The sequence below is a fragment of the Oncorhynchus mykiss genome, chromosome 23, assembly GCF_057628025.1.
Source record: "Oncorhynchus mykiss isolate SJ-2025 chromosome 23, ASM5762802v1, whole genome shotgun sequence".
NCBI classification, from domain to species: Eukaryota; Metazoa; Chordata; class Actinopteri; order Salmoniformes; family Salmonidae; genus Oncorhynchus; species Oncorhynchus mykiss.
In genome coordinates this window covers 28,890,949-28,906,547 of record NC_143044.1, presented here as the reverse complement: position 1 = coordinate 28,906,547, position 15,599 = coordinate 28,890,949, and the positions used below count along the sequence as shown (strand labels likewise).

Here is a 15,599-nt window from a genome sequence, read left to right as displayed (position 1 = left end):
ACTCAACACGATAATCGTGTCATTTTCTAAACAGATTTAAAGTTGACTTACTTGGGGTTTGTCTTTTCACCTTTGTCTTGAAGGGTTTCCAAAACCTCCCCACCTTTGAGAACAAGACGAACCTTTTCATTTTTCTCATCCATTTCAATCAACATGTATTCCACCTAAAAAGGGGAGAAAAAAATATTTTTTTTGCATAACCAGTTTATATTTGAAGCCTGAAAAACTGTGTGCAAATGCAATGCATATCATGCTGAAATCCATTAGGCTTACAGCACATGTTGACATCACTGACAGCACCCATTGGCTAAAAACTGATTGGAAGTAGAATCAAAGCTCGTGTTGATTAGTGTTAACATAATGTAGCCCGATGCTGCATTCATAACCAAGTGGGAAGGTGGGAATGACCAGTTGTGAAGTGAATAAATCCTAGGGTCGTTTCACCTCAAAAAACACAAGAAAGAGGACACCCACCATCTCAGATAGAAAATATTTCATAACTATCTATCTAATCAGTGTGTCGGCTGCAAGTAGACTAGAGATTTGGCTAAATGAATTGAGCTGCGAGTTGGAGAGGCTGATCTTTAGTCTCTCTTTCGTCACATATCCTGTGTGTGGCTGCGGGTTTACCTCCGTTTTCAAAATGTTTGAAGCCTACTATCGTCAGTGTTAATTCTAGGAGATGGGAGCAGGAGATACACAACATGACCAAAAATATATGGACACCTGTTCGTCGAACAAAATAATGGGCATTAATATGGAGTTGGTCCCCCTTTGCTGCTATAACAGCCTCCACTCTTCTGGGAAGGCTTTCCATTGTTGGAACATTGCTGAGGGGACTTGCTTGCTTTCAGCCACAAGAGCATTAGTGAGTGGGGCACTGATGTTGGGTGATTAGGCCTGGCTCGCAGTCAGCGTTCCAATTCATCCCAAAGGTGTTCGATGGGGTTGAGCTCAGGGATTTGTGCCGGGCAGTCAAGTGCTTTCACACCTATCTCGACAAACCATTTCTGTACAAACCTCGCTTTGCGCACGGGGGTATTGTCCTACTGAAACAAGAAAGGGCCTTCCAAACTGTTTCCACAAAGATGGAAGCACAGAATCGTCAGTGCTAAGGGCCTAGCCCGAACCATTAAAAATAGCTCCCAACCATTATTCCTACTCCACCAAACATTACAGTTGGCACTATGCATTGGTTCTCCTGGCATCCAGTAGGGTTCTCCTGGCATCCTCCTGGCATCCGCCAAACCTTGATCCGTCTGTAGGACTGCCAGATGGTGAAGTGTGATTTATCACTCCAGAGGACTCTGCTCCAGAGTCTTGCCCCAATCAAACATTTAGTAATTTATTAGATTCATGAAGCTCCCAACGAACAGTTATTGTGCTGACATTACTTCCAGAGGCAGTTTGGAGTGTTGTAACCAAGGACAGATGATTTTTACGCACTTACGTGCTTCAGCGGTCGTGTTCTGTGAGCTTGTGTGGCATAACACTTCTCGGCTGAGCTGTTATTGCTCCTAGACATTTCCAATTCACAATAACAGCACTTACAGTTGACCGGGGCAGCTCTAGCAGGGCAGAACTGTGATGAAAAGGAGCATTCTATGACCGTGCCACATTGAAAGTCACTGAGCTTTTCAGTAAGGCCATTCTACTGCCAATGTTCGTCTATGGCGATTGAATGGCTGTGTGCTCGATTTTATACAGTTGTCAGAGCAACAGGTGAGACTGAAATAGCCGAATCCACTAATTTGAAGGGGTGTCCACATACTTTTGTATATAAATGAAATCAAATGTTATTGGTCACATACACATGGTTAGCAGATGTTAATGCGAGTGTAGTGAAATGCTTGTGCTTCTAGTTGCGACAGTGCAGTAATATCTAACAAGTTAACTAACAATTCACCAACAACTAGCTAATACACACAAATCTAAAGGGAGGAATAAGAATATGTACATATAAATATAAGGATGAGCGGCATAGGCATGGTGCAATAGATGGTATAAGGTACAGTATATACATACAGTTGAAGTCGGATGTTTACATACACCTTAGCCAAATATATTAAACTCAGATTTTCACAATTCCTGACATGTCATCCAAGTAAAAATTCCCTGTCTTTTAGGTCAGTTAGGATCACCACTTTATTTTACAGAATGTGTAATGTCAGAATAATAGTAGAGAAAATGATTTATTTCACATTTAATTTATCACATTCCCAGTGAGTCAGAAGTTTACATACACTCAATTAGTATTTGGTAGCATTGCCTTTAAATTGTTTAACTTAGGTCAAACGTTTTGGGTAGCCTTCCACAAGCGTCCCGCAATAAGTTGGGTGAATTTTGGCCGATTCCTCCTGACAGAGCTGGTGTAACTGTCTGGTTTATAGGCCTCCTTGCTCACACACGCTTTTTCAGTTCTGCCCACAAATGTAGTATAGGATTGAGGTCAGGGCTTTGTGATGGCCACTCCAATACCGTGGCTCTGTTGTCCTTAAGCCATTTTGCCACAACTTTGGAAGTATGCTTGGGGGCATTTTATAAAAGTGGCCAGTGATACGAGTCTGTAGTTAGCAGCCTCTCTGAGTTAGTGATTGCCGTTTAACAGTCTGATGGGCTTGATTGTGCATCTGTTTGAGGGTTTCAGGTGACAAGCCAAATTTCTTCAGCCTCCTGAGATTGAAGAGGCGCTGTTGCGCCTTCACCACTGTCTGTGTGGGTGGACCATTTCAGTTTGTCTGTGATGTGTACGCAGAAGAACTTAACTTCACACTTTCTCCACTACTGTCCCTTTGATGTGGATGGTGGGGGTGCTCCCTCTGCTGTATCCTGAAGTTCACGATCATCTCCTTTGTTTTGTTGACGTTGAGCGAGAGGTTGTTTTCCCTGACACCATACTCTGAGTGCCCTCCCCTTCTCCCTATAGGCTGCCTCGTCGTTGTTGGTAATCAAGCCCACTACTGTGGTGTCGTCTGCAAACTTGATGATTGAGTTGGAGGCGTGCATGGCCACGCAGTCATGGGTGAACAGGGAGTACAGGAGGGGGCTGAGCACACACCCTTGTGGGGCCCCAGTGTTGAGGGTCAGCGAAGTGGAGATGTTGTTTCCTACCTTCACCACCTAGGGGTGGCTCATCATAAAGTCCAGGACCGAATTGCACAGGGAGGATTGAAAGCCAGGGACCCCAGCTTAATGATGAGCTTGGAGGATACTATGGTGTTGAATGCTGAGCTTAGTCAATGAACAGCATTCTTACATAGGTATTCCTCTTGTCCAGATGGGATAGGGCAGTGTGATGGCGATTGCGTCGTCTGTGGACCTGTTGGGGTGGTATGCAAACTGAAGAGGGTCTAGGGTGGCATGATCCTTGACTAGTCTCTCAAAGCACTTCATGATGACAGAAGTGAGTGCTACGGGGTGGTGGTCATTACGTTCAGTTATTTTTTCCTTCTTGGGTACAGGAACAATGGTGGCCATCTTGTCAGGACAGCAGACTGGGATAGGGAGCGATTTAATATGTCCGTAAACACACCAGCCAGCTGGTCTGCGCATGCTCTGAGGATGCGGCAAGGGATGCCGTCTGGGCCAGATTACTTGCGAGAGTTAACACGTTTAAATGTCTTACTCACATCGGTCACGGAGGAGCGGTGTTAGCGGGCCGCGATGGTGGCACAGTATTATCCTCAAAGCGGGCGAAGGTGTTTAGTTTGTCTGGAAGCGAGATGTCGGTGTCCATAACGTAGCTGGTTCTCTTTTTGTAGTCAGTGATTTCCTGTAGACCCTGCCACACACGTCTCGTGTCTGAGCCGTTGAATTCCAACTCCACTTTGTCTCTATAGCAACATTGCTCGTTTGATTGACTTGAGGGAATAACTACAGTTAATATTAATTCGGCCATATTCCCAGTCCTCTTTCCATGGTTAAATGCGCTTTCTGTTTTGCGTGAATGCCACCATCCATCCACGGTTTCTGGTTAGGGTAGGTTTTAATAGTCAGTGGTACAACATCTCCAATGCACTTCCTTATAAACTCACTCACTGAGTCAGCGTATAGATCGGTGTTATTCTCTCAGGCTGCTCGGAACATTTCCCAGTCAGTGTGGTCAAAACGATCTTGAAGCGTGGATGAATGCATGTATGCCTTGTATGCATCATGGAAGTTAGAGTAGCGGTGATCGAGTGTATTGTTGATGCAATCAACATGCTGATAGAATTTAGGTAGCCTTGTTCAAATTTGCTTTGTTAAAATCGCAGGATAAAACAAATGCAGCCTCAGGATTTTTGGTTTCCAGTTTGCATAGAGTCCAGTGAAGTTCCTTGAGGGTCGTCGTGGTGTCTGCTTGAGGGGGAATATACACAGCTGTGATGATAACTGATGAGAATTCTCTTGGGAGATAATATGGCTGGCATTTGATTGTAAGGAATTCTAGGTCGGGTGAGCAGAAGGACTTGAGTTCCTTTATGTTGTGATTACACCATGAGTCGTTAATCATTAATTATACACCCCTGCCCTTCCTCTTCCCAGAGAGGTGTTTATATATGTTGGTGCGACGCATGAAGAAGTCCGGTGGCTGAACCAACTCCGAATCCCGAGAGAGCCATGTTTCCGTGAAACAGAGAATGTTATAATTTCATCTACCCCATTGTCAAGAGACTGGACATTGGCGAGTAGTATGCCCGGAAGCAGTGGGCAGTGTGTACATCTACGGCGTCTGACCAGGAGGCCACTCCGTCTGCCTCTTCTGCGGCGACGTTGTTTTGAGTCGGCTTCTGGGATTAGATCTAAAGTCCTGGGTGGTGGTCTGAACAAAGGATTAATTCTAGAAAGTCGTATTCCTGGTCGTAATGTTGGTAAGTTGACATTGCTCTGATATCCAATAGTACTTCCCAGCTGTATGTAATAACACTTGTGATTTTCTGGGCTAACAATGTAAGAAATAATACTTACACTAAATACTGCATAGTTTCCTAAGGACTCAAAGCGAGGCGACCATCTCTATCTGCGCCACCCTGCTAATGATCCAGGTATATTGTGTAGCTGTCTAATAAAATCTTTCTACAAGCACCGAATACTGGCCAAGCACCAAGAAAGCGCCACCACCACTACCAAACCTTGAACCAGCTGCTAAAAAGGCAGCATACAAGTAGAAAAGGACACAAAAACTCATTCTGACCTGGAAAGAGGAGTTCCATGGGTTCGACATGACACGAAGGGAGATGTCAGGTACTGCTCGAAGTATCAGCATTTCCCCAGTCTTGCAGACACGTACAGTGCATTCGGAAAGTATTCAGACCCCTTGACTTTTTCCACATAGTTACATTACAGCTTTGTTCTAAAATGTATTCATTTTTCCCCCTCATCAATCTACACACAATACACCATAACGACGAAGCAAAACAATTTTTTTTTAAAAAGGTTTGCAAATATAGATAGATAAATAAAAACTGAAATATGACATTTACATAACTATTCAGACCCATTACTCAGTATTTTGTTCAAGCACATTTGGAAGCGACCTAGTCTTCTTGGGTATGATGGTAAAAGCTTGACACCTGTATTTGGGGACTTTCTCCAATTCTTCTCTGCAGAATCTCTCAAGAGCTGTCAGGTTGGATGGGGAGCGTCGCTGCACAGCTTTGTCAAGTCTCTCCAGAGTTGTTAGATCGGGTTCAAGTCGGGGCTCTGGCTAGCCACTCACGGACATTCAGAGTCTTGTCCCGAAGCAACACCTGCATCGTCTTGGCTGTGTGCTTGGGGTTGTTGTCCTGTTGGAAGGTTGAACCTTACCCCAGTCTGAGGTGCTGAGAGCTCTGGAGCAGGTTTTCATCAAGGAGCTCTCTGTACTTTGCTCCATTCATCTTTCCCTTGATCCTGACTAGTCTCCCTGTTGCTGAAAAACATCCCCACAGCATGATGCTGCCACCACCATGCTTCACCGTGGTGATGGTGGCAGGTTTTTTTTGGTACTCTTCCCAGATCTGTGCAGCGACACAATCCTGTCTCGGAGCTCTATTCCTTCGAACTCATGGCTTGGATTTTGCTCTGACATGCACGGTCAACAGTGGAACGTTATATACAGTCGTGGCAAAAAGTTTTGAGAATGACACAAATATTCATTTCCAAAGTTTGCTGCTTCAGTGTCTTTAGATATTTTTGTCAGATGTTACTATGGAATACTGTAGTATAATTGTCAAAGGCTTTTATTGACAATTACATGAAGTTGATGCAAAGAGTTAATATTTACAGTGTTGATCCTTTTCAACACCTCTGCAATCGGCCCTGGCATGCAGTCAATTAACTTCTGGGCCCCATCCTGACTGATGGCAGCCCGTTCTTGCATAATCAATGCTTGGAGTTTGCCAGAATTTGTGGGTTTTTGTTTGTCCACCAGGCTCAAGGATTGACCACAAATTCTTAATGGGATTAAGGTCTGGGGAGTTTCCTGGCCATGGACCCAAAATATCGATGTTTTGTTCCCCGAGCCACTTAGTTATCACTTTGCCTTTTGGCAAGGTGCTGGAAAAGGCATTGTTCTTCACCAAATTGTTCCTGGATGGTTGGGAGAAGTTGCTCTCGGAGGATGTGTTGGTACCATTCTTTATTCATGGCTGTTTTCTTAGGCAAAATTGTGAGTGAGCCCACTCCCTTGGCTGAGAAGCAACCCCACACATGACTGGTCTCAGGATGTTTTACTGTTGGCATGACACAGGACTGATGGTAGCGCTCACCTTGTCTTCTCCGGACAAGCTTTTTTCCAGATGCCCCTAGCAATCGGAAAGGGGATTCATCAGAGAAAATGACTTTACCCCAGTCCCCAGCAGTCCAATCCCTGTACCTTTTGCAGAATATCAGTCTGTCCCTGATGTTTTTCCTGGAGAGAAGTGGCTTCTTTGCTGCCCTTCTTGATACCAGGCCATCCTCCAAAAGTCTTTGCCTCACTGTGCGTAGAGATGCACTCACACCTGCCTGCTGCCATTCCTGAGCAAGCTCTGTACTGGTGGTGTCCCGATCCCACAGCTGAATCAACTTTTTAGGAGACGGTCCTGGAACTTGCTGGACTTTCTTGAGCGCCGGAAACCTTCTTCACAACACTTAAACCACTCTCCTTGAAGTTCTTGACGATCCGATAAATGGTTGATTAAGGGGCAATCTTACTGGCAGCAATATCCTTGCCTGTGAAGCATTTTATGTGCAAAGCAATGATGACAGCACGTGTTCCCTTGCAGGTAACCATGGTTGACAGAGGAAGAACAATGATTCCAAGCACCACCCTCCTTTTGAAGCTTCCAGTCTGTTATTCGAACTCAATCAGCATAGAGTGATCTCCAGCTTTGTCCTCGTCAACACTCACACCTGTGTTAACGAGAGAATCACTGACATGATGTGAGCTGGTCCTTTTGTGGCAGGGCTGAAATGCAGAGGAAATGTTTTCTGGGATTCAGTTCATTTGCATGGCAAAGAGGGACTTTGCAATTAATTGCAATTCATCTGATCACTCTTCATAACATTCTGGAGTATATGCAAATTACCATCATAAAAACTGAGGCAGCAGACTGTGAAAATGTATATGCGTCATTCCCAACTTTTGGCCACGACTGTAAACATCATCCTTTCCAAATCATGTCAAATCAATTGAATTACCACAGGTGGACTCCAAATCAAATTGTAGAAACATCAAGGATGAGCAATGGAAACAGGATGCACCTGAGCTCAATTTCAAGTCATAGCAATGGGTCTGAATACTTATGTAAAAAAGGTTTTTATTTTTAATTTTTAATACGTTTGCAAAAATGTCAAAAAACCTGTTTGTTTTCGGGTGGTCATTATGGGCTATTGTGTGTAGATTGATGAGGGAAAACAATTTAATCTATTTTAGAATAAGGCTGTAACGTAACAAAATGTGGAAATGTCAGGGATTCTGAATATTTTCCATATGCAATAAGTTAATCAAAATAGTTTCAACTGTTCTAGCAAATATTGATTTTAGCAACCCGTTACCAACTGACAGCTAAGTTATCTAGCTAGCTAAAGTTAGCATAGAAGGCAGGCTAACGTAACTTGCCAGTCCATTTTTGTTTTTTTACACCTTTATTTAATCTTTATTTAACTAGGCAAGTCAGTTAAGAACACATACTTATTTTTAATGACGGCCTAGGAACGGTGGGTTAACTGCCTCGTTCAGGGATTTTCACCTTGTCAGCTCGGGGGATTCCGATCTTGCAACCTTTCAGTAGTCCAACGCAATACCGACCTGCCTCTCTCTCGTTGCACTCCACAAGGAGACTGCTTGTTACGCAAATGCAGTAAGCCAAGGTAAGTTGCTAGCTAGCATTAAACTTCTTCTAAAAAACAATAAATCAAGCCTCCCGGGTGGCGCAGTGGTTAAGGGCTACTCCTGTGGGTTTGACCGGTAGGGAAATCCTTGTCTCATCGTGCACCAGCTACTCCTGCTACTAAACAATTGGATACCACGAAATTGGGGAGAAAAAGGTGTAAAAACAAAAACACAAAAAACAATCAATCATAATCACTAGTTAACTACACATGGTTGATGATATTACTAGATATTATCTATATGTGTTGCATATAATCTGACTGAGCATACAAGTATCTAAGTATCTGACTGAACGGTGGTAGGCAGAAGCAGGCGCGTAAACATTAATTCAAACAGCACTTTTGTGCGTTTTGCCAGCAGCTCTTCGTTGTGCGTCAAGCATTGCGCTGTTTATGACTTCAAACCTATCAACTCCCGAGATGAGGCTGGTGTGACCGAAGTGAAATGACTGGCTAGTTAGCGCGCGCTACTAGCATTTCAAACTTCACTCGCTCTGAGCCTTGGGGTGGTTGTTTCCCTTGCTCTGCATGGGTAACGCTTCTATGTGGTGGCTGTTGTCGTTGTGTTGCAGGTTCGAGCCCAGGGAGGAGCGAGGAGAGGGACGGAAGCTATACTGTTACACTGGCAATACTAAAGTGCCTATAAGAACATCCAATAGTCAAAGGTTATTGAAATACAAATGGTATAGAGGGAAATAGTCCTATAATAACTACAGCCTAAAACTTCTTACCTGGGAATATTGAAGACTCATGTTAAAAGGAACCACCAGCTTTCATATGTTCTCATGTTCTGAGCAAGGAACTGAAACGTTAGGTTTCTTACATAGCACATATTGCACTTTTACGTTCTTCTCCAACACTGTGTTTTTGCATTATTTAAACCAAATTGAACATGTTTCATTATCTACTTGAGGCTAAATTGATTTTCTTGATGTTTCATATTAAGTTAAAATAAGTGTTAATTCAGTATTGTTGTAATTGTCATTATCACAAATACATTATTATTATTTTATTTTTAAATCGGACGAATTATATCGGTATCAGTTTTTTTGGTCCTCCAATAAATCGGTATTGGTGTTGAAAAATCATAATCGGTCGACCTCTAAAAGAAATGTCTCAAAATAAAATCTCAATAGGTGCAAACCATGACAAATAAGCATATTAATTCAGTGAAACTTAGTTACCAAACCCTTTTTAGATGAAGATGTTCTAAATGTCTGTCCTATTGAGGGTTTCAGGTTCCCATGAAATGTAAACCATCAAAAACAGTTATGCATTGGTCAGCTGCTTTGAATGGGTTCAATGTTTATGGACAGAGTATAAACATCGAAGCATCCATTTGCAGGGGTGGAAGTAACGAATTAAAACTACTCACGTTCCTGAAAATTGAGTAGCTTTTCTGTGTACTTTGAGTATTTTTCAAAGGCTGTACTTTCACTTAAGTACATTTTCAAAACTATCCATTACAGAGTACAATCTGGAAAAATGATACACATCATGGCAAGCACATAAATGTTGCGCCTTTTGTAGCATCTAGAAATATTCACTTGTTTGTCAGTGACAAGTAACATGACCAGATGGACCAATACAATTCAATTCCACGCGTCGCACAAAAACAGCCCAATCATAGCTGTGTATGCAAACTAAATGATGATCGGTAGCAGGATTTTCTGGCTGTAAAAAAAGGTAGCTACATGCCATGAAAAAAAAAAAAAAAGGTTTCCTAATCAACTTGAAAAATAAATAATAAGCTCTGCTTATCAAAGATGGTGGAGGTGGCTGGCTACAAAAATTCTGCATCAAACTTGAGGAAACATGTAATGGTACAAAAAGTAAATTTATAAATATATTTTATCACCATGAATGGTGTTTGTTGTGTAGGCTAACAAAGTGTTGCTATGAGCCATTTGCAATCAATCTGTAGCATAATGCTAACATTAGCTAGCTCATCCTGTTGCTAGCTAGTTAGAAGCTAACCCTGACCAACGTCTTTACACAGCTGAAGGAACTATAAGCTGTAGTGCGGGCTACAACCGCATTGACATTATAGTGGCTAGTAGCTAGCCATCCGCGTGGTGCGTCTCACAGGCAACCGTTGACAAGCGTGTCATTAATTTGATCTGCGAGGGCCAACAGCCATTCTCTGTGGTTGAAAAACCAGCTTTTAAAAAGTTGGTAACCACCCTGCATCCTCAATGCAAAGTCATCTTCAGACCTACTGTTCGTTCAAGAATACATGAATCTGCCAATCATACCTTGGCAGGGTAAATTATATTGACACCATCACCGATTGTTGGACAGCTCATCAAAGGAGTTACATCGTGGTCACATGTCACTGGACAGATGAAGAAACTCTGGTGAGACGTTCTGCTGCATTAGTTTGCAAGAGATTGAGAGGTTCCCACACATTTGATGTGCTTGCAGATGCCCTCGATGACATCCATTGTGCATACAGGATCAGGGGAAAAGTGATAAGATCCACAACAGACAGTGGATCAAACTTCATCAAAGCATTCAATGTTTTTGGTGAGCAGAGCCAGCAGACCGAGACTCAGATGCTGAAGAGCCAGCAGAGCAGGTTGAATAACAAGACTCATATTCCATCCTGGTTAATGGCCTAGAATATAAACTCCCTCAGCATCAACGTTGTGCATGTCACCTGCTGAACCTCATTGCTACAGATTCTGTGTTGGCAGAAACAAATAGTGATAGCTACAAAATGTTGTCCAGGTCATCTTTTGCCAAATGCCAAGCCATGTGGAATACAATGGGGTGGTCAACCTTAGCTGCTGAAGTTGTAGAGAATGAGTGCAAACTGCAGTTCATCCATCCAAATCAAACACGTTGAAACTCAACTTCCCTGGCTGTGGAGAGGATCACACATATAATTCAAGAGAAGGGGGAGGAGGATGCCAAAAGAAATGAGTGTGAAGAATTAAAAGTGAAAATGTGAGTAGCAATTATTTGAATCAATGTTATGTTTTCCTATTACAGTAATATTTATTGTCCATGAAATGTTAGAATTCTAAGAGGTACTACATTTACCTTAATCTTTCAGGCTGAGCCCAGCAGAAATGTCCTTCTTGAATGAGAACTTCAAAGTGATGAATCCTTTGGTCTCAGCTTTGAACATTCTACAGTCTGAGATCAACACGCACATATGTGGTGGCTGCTGCCAGTGATCTTCTTACTAAAAAAAAAACTTCAAAGGCTGGAAGCATCTTGCCAAATGTACCTACCACTTATCAGAGCCATTCAGAACAGTCTCCAAAAGCACTTTGGAGAAATGATGGAGGAGCCACAGCTTATTGCTGCTGCAATCCTTCTGCCAAAGTTCAAGACGTCTTGGACTGACAAAGCTGATGTCATCACAGCCAGTGTAATTTCTTTACTCCAAAAGGTTTTAACCTCATTGTCCATATGATGATATATTTTAGTCTGAGTCTTTTCTTTGTTTTTTTTGTTATGTTTTCTTTTTTTCCATTATTTACAGGTGCTGGACAATAACCTTTTCATATAACTATGTTTGGGCACAGCCAGACATGGACTCACCTCATTAGAGAATTTGTTGGGTCTGAATGTATTTGAACAACTCAAATCAATCTCAGTATCTCAGAATAACAAGGGCCGGAAGTCTGTGTTAGAGCTATTGCAATGCCAATAATATGATTGCGTTGCCAGCCACATACAGAGTATGCTGAAACACTGAATATGTGAATGTTGTGTTGTTTCCAATGTACAGGTTTGGCGTACCTGAAGAATCATCTTGACACAATCACACAGGACGAGACTGCTCATCTAAGGCAGCATTCATCTGATGAAGAGGATTTCTTCACTGACAACCAAACGGTCAGAAGGTACAGGGGAGCTGGATGGGTATCTTGCTAGTCCATTGGACGAAATGGATTTACTTCATTTGTTTCCTTACATAAAGAATTTGCCGCCTGTGAGCGTCTTTGTAGCTGTGCTGGACTACGCTTCACTGCGAAGTGAGCTAGGATAGACTCAGTTAACTTAGAAAATCAGCTCCTACTGAAACTGAATGGCAAATTCAGAGACAACTGGAGTGAGTTAAGTGTTCAATAGGCAGTTCCACAAAAAAATATGCCTTTTGAACATTTGTATATGTGAAGTTGAAGATTTAACATTAAAATCAGTTGTGCTGAATCTTATCTTGTTGGTTATTTTCTGGTGTTTTATGGAACATTTAGCTTGTCAAGCATTACATGTAAACAATATTACATATACAGCAGTATATAGAAAAGTTTTTGTAAAAGTTCTTATAAAAGGAGAATAAAAATAACCATCAAATTTGAAAGAGCTAATTATTTTTGAACTTGGTAACTTTTACTCTGAGTACATTTTAAAAATGTGCTACTTTTTACTTTTAGTTGATTCCTTGTTTGTTTTTTTACACCAGTACTTTTACTTCTACTTGATTACAATTTAATTAAAGTAACAGTACTTACTGCTTGAGTAGGACTTTACAGTACTCTTTCCATCCCTGTCCATTTGTGTGATTAATGGAAACATTTGTATGATTATCATTTGTATGATCTACTGTACCTATGCCCAGATGTGACTGATATCAACATTAGTTACTGTAAATCGGTTACACGTTTCATCATCACAATCAAGTTGGCACGTTGTCAACATAGTTGCAACTTCATTGGTGATAGAGCACACTCACTGACTGACATTACTGAGATCACATGGAATGAAAAAAATACGTTTATGTAAAAGTTCGGCCATGGCAGCCTTACCTCATCGCCCCATAACAATACATCCTTCTGTCGTTCTTTCACCTTGTTATAGATGTTGAGAAACTGAACGATGCCATGCTTCCTGACATGGTCTGCATACTTTTTGGTTTCTTCCCAGTTGAGCGGTGACCCTTGTGACAGCAAACCCATAGCACAAGCGTTCGGCACCAACAGCGAGACTAACGCGTACAATTTTGTTAAGCTACCGTTAGCTATTAATTTTGCTCGTTAGCTAACGTTATTTAGCCGTTATTTAGCCAAGTTCAGCAATGTAACTAGCTAATTACTTTCAACAAAACAAAGCTCAAGCAAAATTAACACTGATGTAGTTATTTAAATTGTAACGCTGATACTAGCTAGACAAAAAGGGGGAGGCCTTTCACATATCTCTTGCTATCTAGAAAGCTAATACAATGTCCCACGCGCGGAATAGAAATGCCAAGGTTGTTACCCCATGCAATACCTATTTAATTCAGAATAGCAATTACACTTAAATATATTTCCCCGTGATTGAATCACTTCCTTATAACGTTAGTGAGAAACGGTCAATTCAATCCGCTAGCCAAGCATCCACTGTTTGAGTGTGCAAAATGTCCTAGTTCACAGACTTAACGTTGACTGACCACACGTGACCGTGTGGCGCGCGTCATGTTATGACTCAGCAATCTTTCCCTCCTCCCTCAAAACCTTCAATGAACATTATTCTTAATTTGGCATGCCAAAACCAGTCTACTAAGTATGTATACAAAATATATATATATATATATTTTTTAAAGATTATTATTATTATACGTGTATGTGTATTTTTTTCCCATTGTATTGTAAAATAATTAATAAATAATCTTACAAAAAAAAACTATATATTTTTGTACACACACTTTAGTAGACTGGTTTTGGTAGGTCTACTATAACATAATGTTAATTTAAGGTTTTGAGGGAGGAGGGTAAGATTACTGAGTCATAACATGACCCACCCCCACACAGTCACTTGTTCAGTCACATCACTACCCCAGACCAGCTGCTCACACCCCAGCTCCAGCACCCACATCACTCTCTGCCACATGGCCTCAAACTGGACCATTTTGTTTATCTCCTTCACCCACACACTTTCAACATTTAGATAATAAGCATTTTACCTTTCCATTGAGTTAACGATGGAGGGCTGGTTGATTTCCAGTTTTTAAGTCTGTGTTGACGAGAAAAGTATCTTCCAACCCATTGGGTATCTCACTGCACCTTCATATGTCATATCTTTAAATATGCAGACAGACAGATTAAAAGTACATTTCCATTGTAATACTTCCAACAGCCAACTTTCTAACTCTGCCCATAATTTTGGGACTTTATAGCATTCCCAGAAGCCATGGACTGTTGAGTCATTGTTAGTTTTACACTAAAGACATAACTCTGCTATTGTGCTGTAAAATTTGTGAATTTTGTCTCTTGTGTAATACATTCTATACATTAATTTATACTGGATTAAGCACACATTTTCGTTAACTGCAATTTAGTTAGTTACGTTCCAACATCCCCTCCATCTTGTGCCAATATCAGTTATTTTTAAGTCTTTGTTCCAAAAGTTTATGCTTTTTCTTAGGGAATGTCAGTTGGATCGGTCTCTCCAAGGTTTTGTATATCGTAGCAATCATATAAATATAATTTTCTGACACAAACAGGATTCCCTCAAGATTGTTCTTATGTCCAAAGATTTCAAATAGAAATGTCTGCATACAAAACTTTTAAGTTGCATGTATTTGAAAATATCTACATAGGTCAGTCCAACATTGCTTTTTAATTCTGTCATGGAAATACATGTATTTCCTATTACCAAGTAATTTACGGTTTCTATGACATTAGTTCTCCATGTGGACCAATTTATGGGTGAATTCGGAATAACTATGAAAGGATTGTTCCATAGAGTTGTGTTTTAGGGAGTGATATTTGTTCTTGTACAATACGTTTCATTTTCTTCCATATTGTTATAGTGTTCTTAACTATGATGTTGTTAATGTTCTTAGCTTTATCGTTTGAAAATAGACATGTGAAAAGATTCTGTGGATGACCATCCGTATCTTCAATATGTACCCATTGTTCCTCTTTAGTGCATTTTACTATACACTGGTTACAGTGTCGATTTTAGCATGTAAATCTTGGTGGGGCTAAAAAAACGTTGCCTTTTTGTTGCATGCCAACAAAGCCACTGCACTACACAACCCTAAACAATACATTAATTGCACTATAACAGTGACAAATGATGCCCACAAACTGTTACGCCCTACATAAAGCTGTCCCAACAGCAGTTTTCTTTTCAGCACCATGGAGTGAATCCGGAGCCTTGTCTGGCAGCAAAACAGTTAATTCAGACTCATTTACTGCCTTTAAAAAAACATAGCTGATATGGCTGACTTGCTTAAACAAATGTGGTTTCTGCTGACAATTGAATGTACAAACTATGGCATAAGGGAACGATGAGTGGATAAGAGACAATCCGTAATTTCGATT

General features: G+C 41.2%; 1 protein-coding gene across 6 annotated transcripts in view; it reads right to left on the bottom strand.

Moving 5' to 3' along the window:
- Window positions 1-13,752, bottom strand: part of LOC110502703 (glutamate--cysteine ligase catalytic subunit) — a 32,867-nt gene extending 19,115 nt beyond the window's left edge. Inside the window, exons 1-3 of one of the 6 annotated variants that reach the window (XM_021580946.3) lie at window positions 13,098-13,717; window positions 11,380-11,524; window positions 52-164 (exon numbers count right to left, since the gene is read on the bottom strand). In XM_021580946.3, coding sequence (XP_021436621.1) covers window positions 52-155 — 104 coding nt within the window. In that variant the 5' untranslated portion in view covers window positions 156-164; window positions 11,380-11,524; window positions 13,098-13,717. Of the gene's footprint in view, window positions 1-51; window positions 165-11,379; window positions 11,525-13,097 lie in introns of all 6 variants that reach the window. The other 5 variants (XM_090217245.1, XM_021580944.3, XM_090217244.1 and 2 more) reach the window with 5 other exon arrangements.
- Between the last annotated feature and the right edge of the window lie 1,847 nt (window positions 13,753-15,599).